This window comes from Lethenteron reissneri, chromosome 21 (assembly GCF_015708825.2).
Source record: "Lethenteron reissneri isolate LAM-NWPU_2019-01 chromosome 21, ASM1570882v1, whole genome shotgun sequence".
NCBI lineage: Eukaryota > Metazoa > Chordata > Hyperoartia > Petromyzontiformes > Petromyzontidae > Lethenteron > Lethenteron reissneri.
The window spans coordinates 1,184,797-1,197,100 of NC_083799.1; the positions used below are offsets into that span (position 1 = coordinate 1,184,797).

General features: G+C 46.8%; 1 protein-coding gene across 1 annotated transcript in view; it reads left to right on the forward strand.

Moving 5' to 3' along the window:
* LOC133345001 (histone-lysine N-methyltransferase 2C-like) overlaps positions 1 to 12,304 on the forward strand; it is a 173,263-nt gene that overhangs the window by 151,502 nt on the left and 9,457 nt on the right. Inside the window, 11 exon segments of the mRNA XM_061555338.1 lie at positions 406 to 4,218; positions 4,220 to 4,525; positions 5,020 to 5,325; positions 6,542 to 6,706; positions 7,971 to 8,085; positions 8,377 to 8,524; positions 9,059 to 9,225; positions 10,005 to 10,114; positions 10,267 to 10,414; positions 11,364 to 11,635; positions 12,163 to 12,270. Coding sequence (XP_061411322.1) covers positions 406 to 4,218; positions 4,220 to 4,525; positions 5,020 to 5,325; positions 6,542 to 6,706; positions 7,971 to 8,085; positions 8,377 to 8,524; positions 9,059 to 9,225; positions 10,005 to 10,114; positions 10,267 to 10,414; positions 11,364 to 11,635; positions 12,163 to 12,270 — 5,658 coding nt within the window.

The window sequence follows — 12,304 nt, forward strand, 5'->3', positions numbered from 1 at the left end:
TGGTGGGCAGCCAACCCCAACGGTGGTTGATTTTTCACCAATCAAAGGGCTGCCAGGTGAAAATTAGCATGAATATTCATGATGAGTTCAAAACCAATCATGAAATGTTGCTTTATTTTAGGAAAGTTTTTTATATGTGTCTAGGGCTATACATTTTGCATCTGATGCTTAATTGTGTTTTACGAGGGTAACTAATTGGTAATGTAAAAGATAAGGCCAAGGTCTTAGGTTCTGAGATTAAAGCTGACTATTTAACCTAATAATGTTCATTGCTTGTGGTAATTTGATTAGAAAGATATACTCTTGTTTTTCTGCTTCTAGAACGACGACTAGCTTGTTGTGAATGTGTGCTGCCTCTTACTGTTGTCATTGTGTGCTCATTTGTTTCTCCTTTGTGGTGTGCAGCTTCGTAAGCAGCAGAAGGAGCATGCAGAGCTCATTGAGGAGTTCCGTACAAAGCACCAGCAGGCACATGCTTCAGGTGCTTCTAGTGCTGGGATGAGTGGAGCTCTGCAGGGTCCCCCTAACATGATGCCGATGGGACCTGGGCAGCAAGCCGGCATGGGGCCTCTTGGTCCTGGTCAACAGCCTGGAATGAGACCGATGATGCCTGGGCAGCAGGCAAATATGAGGCCCATGGGTTCAATTCACCAGCAAGGAATGAGCCCCATGGGCCCTGGTTCACAACAAGGCATGGCTGGCATGGCTGCTGGTCTTCAACAAGGCATGGGACCTATGGGACTTGGATACCAACAAGGCATGAGGCACATGCCACCTGGTCTTCAACAGAGCCTGAGGCACATGGGCCCTGGTCATCAGCAAGGCATGAGGCAAATGATGCCAGGACAGCAGCAAGCCATGATGTCACTTGGACCGATGGGGCCGGGGCAACAGCTGAGCATGATGCTCTTGGGGCAGATGGGTCCTGACCAACAGCAAGGAATGAGATTGATAGGACCAGGGCAACAGCAAGGAATGGGGCCACAGGGTCAGATGGGTCCTGGGCAGCAGCAAGGTATGAGGCTGTTGGGACCTGGTCCACAGCAGGGAATGCCACCAATGGGGCAAATGGTTCCTGGTCAACAGCAAGTAATTCGAATGATGGGTCCTGGGCAACAGCAAGGCTTAGGTTCAATGGTACAGATGGGGCCTGGCCAGCAGCAAGGCATGGGGCAGATGGGATCTGGGCAACAGCAAGGCATGAGGCTCATGGGACCAGGGCAACAGCAAGGAATGAGGCAGCTAATATCTGGACAACAGCAAGGCATGAGGCCCATGAGTCAGATGGGCCCTGGCCAACACTTAGGAATGAACCAGATGATGGGTGTTTCACAGCAGGGGAGTGGACAGTTTGGTCCAGGGCAGCAGCAAGGAATGAGGCTCATGGGCCCTGCACAACAACCCATTGGTGCAATGGGCCAGATAGGACCTGGCCAGCAGCACACAATGAGACAGATGGGGCCTGGTCCACAGCAAGGGATGGGGCCTGGGTCACAGCATAATGAAATGGGACAAAATCCATCGTCCATTCATTTTCAGTCAATGGGGGCAATGGGAAATCAACAAGTGACAGGGCAGAGGCAGCATCCAAGTGTCGGAGGTATGGAGCCAGCATTACCAAGTGGAGCTGAACATCACAGTGCAATGGAGTTTGCACTAAAGCAGGAGCATAGCCCCATTCATCAGGGAGGTGTTGGGTCAATGGCACCTGGACAGCAAACAAGTGCTGGGTCTGTGGATGCTCGACAGCAATTGAATTTAGTCCAAGAACATCAACAAGCTATGAGTGGCATTGGGAGATTAAAGAATGTCCCATCAGAAACTGCTGGCTCTGAACTTCAACAAAACATTGGAATTTCTGAACAGCCTTTTATTGGGCATTCTCACCAAGAGAAGCAAATAAACATAAAATCTATGGGTCAAAATATCCAAACAGTAAATGCAACTGGCATTAAACCGAGTGTGGGTGGAACTTTTGGTCAAGGATATCCACAGAGTGTTAGACCAGGATTTAACTCTCGCTCATCACCAATTATATCTGGTCACTCGCCTCGACCTGGATCAAAGACACCAGAAAATGTAGGGCTAGGGTTTCAGTCAACAGTGACCACAGTTGCACCAAACGTTTCTGACACTAACCAGGCAGATAGAGACCTTAAGAAGTTGGGAACCTCACCCAGAGCTGAATACGAACTTCAGCAATTCGGCAACACCAATACATCTGTTCATCAACCTGGTGCTGCTGGAACACAACAAAACCTACATTTTAAAACCAGCCAGCTACAAGCAAATGCCCAAGCATCTAGTAGTACAATTTCTGAAAGTTCTGTACCCAGAGCTAATCTAGAAATGAATAAAGACAATGGAGGCCAATCAATGGCAGAAAACAAGGTATGTGCAGCAGGAACGCAGAGCCCAGTGTCAGAAGTCTTGTCTAAACCACAATACACAGATGTGGCCGATTGTCAGAAAGGTGAAAAAAGCAATTCCTTACCAAATGTAATACCGACTTTGACACAAGCGATAAATCCTGCATCAAGTAATAAGCAGCAGGGTTTTTCAGGCTCCTCACAATCAAGAAATATGTTTCTGCAATCGCACCCTGGTGTCCAGGCTGTACCGTCAGGCCAAGGCAAAAATGATGGGCACGTAACACCAGACCCTGTTCACACACCTAGCACTGGAGGTCATATGGCAGACTCGCCGAGCCGAGTGTCAAGCGATGGTGCCACAAACCCAGGATCAACAAATCAAGAGCAGGCTGATGAATCAAAGCCCATTGGCATGATGGTATTGGGAACTGAAAATATGAAGACCGAAGCATCTGCCAGCGAGGAAAGTCGAAGTGCAAGTGGAACAAATTTTGACAATAATCCGTTTAGTGACACTTTCCAGGACCGTGAACGGAGGGAGAGGCTGAGGTTACAACAGGAGCAGCAACGCATTCAACTTATGCAGGAGGTTGAACGTCATCGGGCCATGCAGAATTATGAGGTTGAGTTTCAGAAACAGCCAAATATTGTGTCAAATGCTCAAAGTGAAGTAACAGATGGACCCTTAAGGCATCAAGCAATGTTGAGTGCAATCCAAGTGCAGAGTAACCAACCGACTATCCATTTAGAGAGGGCACAACAACAGCAGCACCAGCAACGCTTTATGGGACCTGGACACCTTGCTCATGGCCAGATGTCAAGACAACAACAACATTTGATGATGGGAGTAAGGCCTGTTCATGGTAATACTTCTGTTGATGGAAACCAGTCACAGATGGCAAAATGTTTTGGCCCAGAGACACTTGATCAAGAAAGCAGACTACAGCAACCTCCAGTACCACAATCCCCAGTCCTTGCACAACCTCCAGGATTTGTGAGCCCCACGCATTCTGGGTCCGTTAATTTCCCCCAGGGCCCTGAGATGGTCCACCCTGGACAAGGTGGTATATATCCATATCGCCCAGGGTTTCCTGGTAATGGAGCAATGTTCCAGCAGCATGTTGGACCCTCTGGGCCCCGTGGTCCCCACCAGAGGCTGCCCTTCAACCCTGGGATGGCATTTCCTGGACAGCCTCCAAGGCAGCCAGGGTTGAATCAGCCTCAGCTTGGACAGGAGGTCGGCACAATGCCTCTACCTCCAAATTACCCCGGAGCCAGCACGTCACTCATCCAGCTCTACTCCAATATTATCCCCGAGGAGAAGGGAAAGAAGAAGAGGATGCGGAAAAAGAAAAAAGAGGATGAAGCATCCTCCACTCCCATGTCACCAGGTACTCCGGGCAGCAACCCAAGCATCCCAAGCACGCCCACAACCCCCAGCACACCTTTTGCAAATGAATTAGGTCATGGGCCACATCCTGGGACTCCTATGGTACTCCAATCACCAGGCTCGTCAGGGATTGGGCCTCATCAAATGGTGCCGCATTCCCCAGGTAGTCACTACAGTCATTCATTAGGGAGGCCCATGCCTGCTGGAATTACCCGCATGGTTCATGAGCCTTTCAGTGCTCAAGACGGCATGCACCATCTGCAACTGAAGCCTGAACAAATGGAATTGGGAAGCTGTGGCGGAGCACAGAGGCCCATGGGCATGATGACGGGAGCTGCTGGCATGTCCCTCACACAGTTCGGAGCAGTGAGAGCGCATCAGCCTGGGGGGTGGGCCACAGCACAACCTGGCAGACTCCGGACACATGGTCTCAGGGCCACTCGCTCCTCCCCATAGCCCGATCCGCTCCATGTCCACTGTCGATTCATCCATGGCAGAGACAAAGTCCGAATCTGGCAACGAATTGCTCAAGAAGCTGCTGCAGGCGCGGCACGTGAGGCTGCAGAATGTACACGCTCAGTACCAACTGCCCATGGCTGGAGAGGTTCCTGCAGCGTCAGAAGGAGGAGGTCTGCTTCCCCAGCAGCTGCCTGTGGACAGGAAGGAGGAAGGCAAGCCATCTATGGCTGTCGGAATGCCCCCTGCCAGGCACCACGTGCAGCCCAGGAAACTGGAAGTCGATCACAAACCTGACAGCATGATTGTGAGTGCTTTGATATTAGTTAATTTGCATAAAATTTAACTTTGCATTGTATTTACACTGGGCATTCAAGCACACTTGTATAACCCAGAGCTTTGGAAGCAAGTTTTATGGTAAAATACTGTGTTTCCATGAATGCCTTAGAATTTTATGAATGAAATAAATAACAGCATTGCTGCTTGCACAGATAAGTATAAACTCATATTACTAAAATAGGAAACTTGTATCGAAGGTTCTTTTCAAATAGCAATTTAAAACCATGTTGCTTTCAAAACATTTGTATTTAAATAAAAGCACAATCATTCAAACGCATGAATAAGGCATGTAATGTCATAAGAAAATTATTATTGATGGTGGCACTAGATATAAAAATGCGTTCCCATCCTTTTGACCATTGTGAGTGTTGGCATGGCCTTGGCTCTGCATGAAGTGCTTGTTGCTGCTCACTTCCCTTGAAACCTGAGACCAAGCAATGCTTGCCCTTCTCTGTCCTGCAGCTTGGGAAACTGGAGCCATCGGTGGCGAGCTCCCAGCCAGTTGGGTCTGCCAACTACCCTCCCCAAATGGGCTGCGCCCATGAAGGCATGGAGAGGAAGAGGGAAGGGAAAGGCAATGCAGAGTGGAGAAGGGATGGCAGAGAGGATGTCGACACGGAGCCTGACCCCTCCTGCCCAGAACAGCGCATGCGGAAGGTGCCCAAGGGTGTGGGCAAGGGGGCGACACGCAAGAAGCGCAAAAAGGAGGAGGAGGAGAAGTGGAAGCCATACACGAGCACAGATGCCCTGATGTCTCAGCTCAAGCAGGTTTCTACTATGCTGGCTGCAATGCCATTGCATGCAGTTAAATGTACACACGCACCTGTTTGAGATTCAGATGAAAAATGCCTCATGCTTGCCTCCAAACACAAAAATATAGTTGGCATATATATTAGGCGGTGGCCCTTCAATCAGAGCAGAGAGAATAAAACTTCCATTATTAAGAGCAATGTCATGGCACTCTCCATTGGTGCTTTTTGAGATAATGATGGAATGTATTTCTGTGACTGGTGCCAGTGTCTAAACAGCACAACCGTGCTCAATTGTGAAAAGTGGGATTAATTTTAAGATGGATCTGACTAGGAGTTGGACTGTTTAATATGTAGGCTTTCGCAACCAATATCATCCATAATACAGGTTTTTTTGGGTTTGATCGCGTAAATATATAAATGTATCGTTAAACCCGCCACCACCCGATACAGCCAATTAGTAAGGTTTGTCACATAAATAGAACATGCCAATTCGTCACTAGTACAGCACACAGGTGTGTTGGAGAGCAAAGCAACAACATTTATCAATCTGAGTACGACGTTTTGCCAGTAATTACAACGAGCTTCAATCAGGTGACAGCCAGATTTATGGAAAAATTCCCCTGTTTCGTTCCTTAAATAGAGGGGTAGATGTGATGGCATCACTTGTCAACACTTCTTGAGCGATGTGGGGGGGGGGGGGAGGTTAATGAATACATATGACAATGGGTATCCATTGCGGGTTGGGTTATTTATATGGTAATAGGAGTACATTATGCATGCACATTATGCAAGCCAATTGTTCTTGTACCTCCTGTCGATTGTGTATACTAAAATAGCCGTACCAACGGTAACCCTATTGAAGTATGGTGACCTCTATAGGCATAGAGGTCACCATATTTGTTCTGTTAACGCGACAAACCTTACTAGTTGGCTGTGTCGGGTGGTGATGCGTTTAACGACACATTTATATATTTATGAGATCTAACCAAAAAAACCTCTTATTTAGGATTTTAACCGTTTGCCATGGTATCACCTGGACAGATAATCGAAATGTATACATTAACTGTATGTCTTTTTTTATTCGGTGGTGCTTTGGCCATATAATGTTGTTACTACACATGTACAAGACACAAACCCATACAGGTGTATGATTAAATCGTACAGCAGTGTTTGTGTAAGTAATTGTATGTTGAGTCTGTTATTTTCTTGACTATTGATGATCATTATTGCAGCAACTGGCCTTGCTGCCACTGATTGAGCCGACCATCAAGGTGAACCTGGGGCTCTTTCCACCCCATGGCTCTAACCGGCTCAATGGCGACAGCCAGCTAAAGGGCTCCTTCGGGAGCGCTGTTCTGGATGGCGTTCCAGACTATTACACGGAGCTCATATTCAAGGTGAGTTTTAACCTCTTCCCCAATTTTCTGAGATAAAAAAAAAATGATGATATAGTCGGCAATGTGGATCCAGTATTTAACGTGTGAGCAAAAGTATTGTCATTTGCATGACCTTGAGGTTAGAACTTTATACGTAGTGCATTTGATTGTCTTTGCACAGTAACATGATAAATTATTCTGCAAAAAATCTGATTTGTTTGAGCTTAATTTAAGTGTCACGGTTTGGTGAAAATAAACTTGGACCAATTAATTGTAATATATGTAATTAAAGACCTTAATCTGTGTCTCAAAAACCTACAGGATACTTCCTGACAAGGTAAAAAGTAAAAATGTGGTACATAGGTAACTTTTAGAACACAAACAACAGAAAATCTGAATATTTTTCATTTTAAGACCCCTAAATCTCAATTTTAAGTGCCTAATAAATATGTTTGTGCGTGTCATTCAGAAACCGTTTAGAATATATGATTCCTTTTTTTTCGTTTGTTAGAGCGTTTAACGGCAAATAAATTAAATCGAACCATTCGATCTTTTATTGTTTTTGAGATATTTCGGATTAAAATGGTTTTGAATAAAAAAAAACGCATTTAATGTTCAAATCTCAATAATTATTAAACGAAAAAAATATGAGCTTCCCCTCTTAGAGTATTAAGTTAATTAATGTTGTTTAATAAACAAATAACTGAATCTTTAACTTAATCAGTTTCCGATGGGTACACCTTCATAAGAAGGTTGAATGAAGTAGTCAACAATTTTAGTTTTTTTTGCAGAAAAATACTTCTTTTTTGGTGGAGTTAGTGTCTGATCATAGATAAAAATTGTAAAAAATCATATCAGGTTAATTATTATATTTATTGAAAACTTTGGCCTGGCGAAGACAGGCTTTATGGACTAGAGTAGTTTATGGACTAGTGTTTTATATGCAGTAAACATTTTTAACCAAAATTATAGAAAACATTAAGAGCATGACCTTGAAAAATATGTTTTGAGGGCTTCATTCCTTGGTTGGTGGAAAAACAACCATGTTGACAGGAGGTTTGGGCATTTAGGCCCTTGATAACTCACCAAACATCAAAGAATTTGCCCCCCACCCCTGCCAGCGCATGAATTAGGCCTTGGAATTTGTGAAGTGCAATTTGATTGCAGAAGTTGAAATGATGAATAAGCTTCAGTGTGGTGTTAACGTGCAAATTCACTGGCAACAATGAAGACTGAAAGGCAGATAATGAAAGCTGCTGTCTCTTCGCACTTGTCACCCCAACAGCAGACGAATCTGAGTAATCCCCCCACACCGCCTGCCTCGCTGCCTCCTACTCCACCTCCACCTGGCACGCGTCAGAAGCTTCTCAATGGCTTCGCCACCGCGGAGGAGCTGACCGGTGTGTATCTGTGCCACGGCAAAGATGTCTCACTTAGGCAGAGTTCACAATATCCCACACACAGCGCAGTAGCATCAAACGTGTTAGAACATCGTTCAAAGCAAAGATGTCCGTGTATCTGAGATGCTGACAGATGACATGATAAAAACTACATACACAGTTATTACTGTAACGGCCATATTTACAAACTGCGAGGTAATTGGTGAATGGAGCGTAGATCGGATACATGTCATGAATGTGTAGTATCTGGTGTTGTCTTCATGCGATTGTTGCCATGCTGTGCTGTCCCAGGGAAATGCTTGGAACCACGTCGGCCGCCTCAGGCATTCCCTTTCCCCTACGTGGACGGCTTTGGACAAATGACTCCGCAGGGCCCACGCGCGGTGGACGTCCCCGCGTCACTGCCCACGCCGCCCCACAACGGCCAGGAGGACGTCAGGTGCCCCCCCCTGATCCTCACCGCTGCACAACCCTCGTTCCCCCTCGCCTGCTGTGATACCTTGAAGACACTGCCGTGCCCGCTCCGTCGTTGCCCCACAGCCGTTTAATCAGGGCCTAGGCTCCCACGTGAACACACTCGCATGTTTGCATCTCGCTAGGATCGCAAAGAAACATATTGCAGTGACTTTGAACTCTTGGTGAGCAAGAAACGTATTTGGTCATTTTCCTGGGTTTGTCTTTATCCCTGCTCATTTCGCTAACCGTAACTGATAAAGAAACACATCTTGCTTTGTTGGTCCCGTTAAAGTATAATCACCCTGATCCCTGTGTGTGGGTGAGGTATTACTGTCCCAAAATTATGCGTCTTAGACACTTATCTTTAGTCGCCCAAGAAAGCATCACTGAATCTCATGATGCTTTCACGAGTGTTTGTCTTGACATGTTAGATTGGTAGCTTTTAAAAGTGTATTGGCATGTTGAAGCAAACTAAAGTACCCAAAGAGGTGACGTCGCCTGCAATGTGGCCCCACAGCCGTCCCCAGGAGGCCCCGGGGGAGCGCGAGTCTCCCGACAGCATCATCTTCACGTCGTCCCCGGAGAGCGTGACAGGCACGGAGCCACCGCGTTTCCCCGTGATGGACGAGCGTCCCGACACTTCCGCCTCCCCCGTCATCCCGCTGTTGCCCAGCGCCGGCACCGGTCAGAGCCCACGCACATAAACGGGGACCACCGCGTGCGTCACTGCTTTGTACACCGAGCTGCCAAGAGCACACACTGCCATTAGTGCCATGACGCAAAGCGTTAGAAATCATTAACCAGTCTTGAGGCCTCAAGTCCATTCCTCGACTCTGGGTGAGCTTGAGGATAATTTGTTAGCTCTTGACTTTGACCTTTCCCTCAGGGCTGTGGACTCGGTCCCGGGACTTGGATTAGACGCACCAGCCTTGACACTGTCCGCAGCTTCGAGGATCCAGCCTCGACTTTGACACTGTCCTTGACTTAAGGGGCTTCCAGCCTTGGCCTCAGCTTGTCATCCTGGGTCTCGGCCTCAATCCTCCACTGCCTCTCACCACAGCCAGCTAGCTGTCGTTAGAAGCAGTTGACATTTAATGTTCAATTCTATCATCCCCTCAGTCTATAAAATAGCTATCACTACATGGGAAATCAACATTGGTTGTCTTCTGCAGAGACTGACCCTTACCATAGGAATTTATCATTTTCACCACTAAGCTCAAGGCTAACAGCGAATAAGGTATTGTTTGAGTGGAGAGTTAACTCTACTGATGGCAAAATTGACTGCTGTCCCATAGCACCACTCAACCGGATAATTTGGGTATGGTTTATAGTAGAATAAATCACGTGTACATTTTATTTTAACGTATTATTTAATCTCTAGGAATTGCTGTCTGTGATGCAGCGAGATTGATGATTTGTGCATGTTGCTAATCTACTCGCGTTACCCATGGATGTGTAAACAGCACTGGGGAGGAGCGTGAGAGGAGGGACTTTGACTTCCGCACAGTCTCAGCCGTACAACGGCAATGACCACGTCTCCGTCACGCTCACCCTGTCCACCAACGCTGCTGATGTAAGAACTTTACTGCGTTCTTGTCGACCTCACCTCGTGGTCCGGAATTAGCTTATATCAGTTTTGGAGCTGCTCACACAATGCCTACTCCCCCCCCCCCCCCCCCATCTACTCCCTTTCCCTGTTATGTGTTGCTTGCGCCTCTTTCTTAGGACATAAATATTGTGGTGTCGGCTGTGGCACACTTGCTGCGTGTCGCGGTGCCCAACAGCTACGAGTACAGCGACTGTCCCGTACAGCGACTACCCACGCACCCACTCCTGGGCACCATGCATCCCGGCCAGCACACCGAGCACGCCGGTATGGGCAGAGCTGCTGCAGCCACAGCAGCAGCATCGACAGCACACGGCCGCTCCTGCAGCCTCGCCTGCATGGCCAGTGTCAGTGACCCTGTGTTCATATTGTGCACATGCAGATGTGTGTGGAGGAAAGAATCACAGTTCATTGTCTTTTACAGTTATTCCTAAACAATAGTCAGAGATTACCTTCTCATGAAGAGAAATCATTCTGTCTTCGTGTTTTAAAATGCCGCCATATGGACCGTCGACATTAGTTGGAGTGTTTGACTTAATCATTAGATTGCACGTTCAAGTGCCTGTCAGGTGGCAACTTAGCCCACTATCCCGTCCCTGTTAATACATTTGCTATGTTTTATGAAATCTAAATTGGCTCGTGTATCAATGAGATCCCGCTGCAGGAACGTGGAGTTATCCCTTCTGGCATGGCTCTGAGCACCGCACAACACACCAAAACTTGTTTTGTTGCAACAGGGCTATCTGTCCAGCAATGTCATCATCTGGCTATTGCTAAACCTATTCAAACCTAAAAACCAAATACACTGTTTATAGGTCATTAGGAGTTGAAAGCCCCGTTAAAACGAAATGGAAATGGTTAATTTCATTTAATGAATACCATTTAATGAAGAGCTGTGATGTTTTGCCATTGAAAACGTTAATGTATGTTTGTGACAATTATAAAATTAGCAAAAGAGCGACAAGATTGATCATACAGGTATTCATAACAGTCGTTTTGATTACAAACAACTTTCTTTGCACGACAGATTGTCTGATTTTGGCCATTTCTGAGTCATTATTACATAGACAAATGGGACAATGGTATCACAAGGAATGTTTTATTAAATTGACACCATGATTTTGAATGGAATTAACAACAACCATTGTTCTGCGTGGAGTTGCATTGTGTATATAGAGCACTCTGAAAATACTGACTTTGATCGAACTGTGTGTAGCCCCGGGCCGCATGGTGGGTGGGAAGCCAGCCGGCATGCAGGCACAGCTGCATAAATTGCAGCAGCAGCGGCAGCAGGCTCAGCAGCAGCAGGCTCAGCAGCAGCATGCGCAGCAGCAGCACGTGCAGCATCAGCAGGCGCAACAGCAGCAGGCGCAGCAGGCACAGCATGGGCAGCAGCAGGCACGCAGGCAGTGGTGCCGCCACTGCGATGTGGTGGTGCTGGGCTCGGGTGTGCGTGTACGAGCAGCTGACCTCCCCTTCTCTGTCAAGGTGTGTACTCCCCTCCCCTCTCCTCCCAGTTGTGTGCTTCCCTTCCCAGGTGCATATTCCCTTCTCACAACTGCACACTCTTTTCCTTAAGTTCCACAGGCCTGGTTAGCTCTCGCTCAAAGTGTACTTCAAGGTTCAAACCTACGTGTGCCGTCTCTTTACAGCTTTTGCCTGTTATCAATGGCATGGAATTTCTCCATCTACTATGGTTGTGCCTCCCCCATGTAACTAATAAAAAAAATAATTGGCCAAATATCCTCAGTAAGACCCTCCTGGATTAAGTTATTGAGACTTTTATGAGTAAACAGTCTGACATGTATAAGGAAGTTGGTACATAAATATTAATGCACGTGCATTCAACTTTTTCAACAGCTGAAATAAGCACTACTTTGTTGTCCAAAAAACCCAGAATGCATGGGTTTTGGACAGCCATGTCACAAGGAATGTTGTGTTATTCTAGTGGGATGGAAAGGGAAAACAGCCCTTCCAGTGATATTTTTACTCATGCTGTGCGTCTCTTTGAACAGGGCTCCACCAGTGTTTTCGAAACCTCCAACCAAGAGATCGTGTTCTGCAGCAGCAACTGCTACTCACAGTATGCAGCAGCCCTGCAGGCCTCCCTCAGCCAGGCCAAGGTAGATCATTGAAATGCACATGCAAGACATAAAT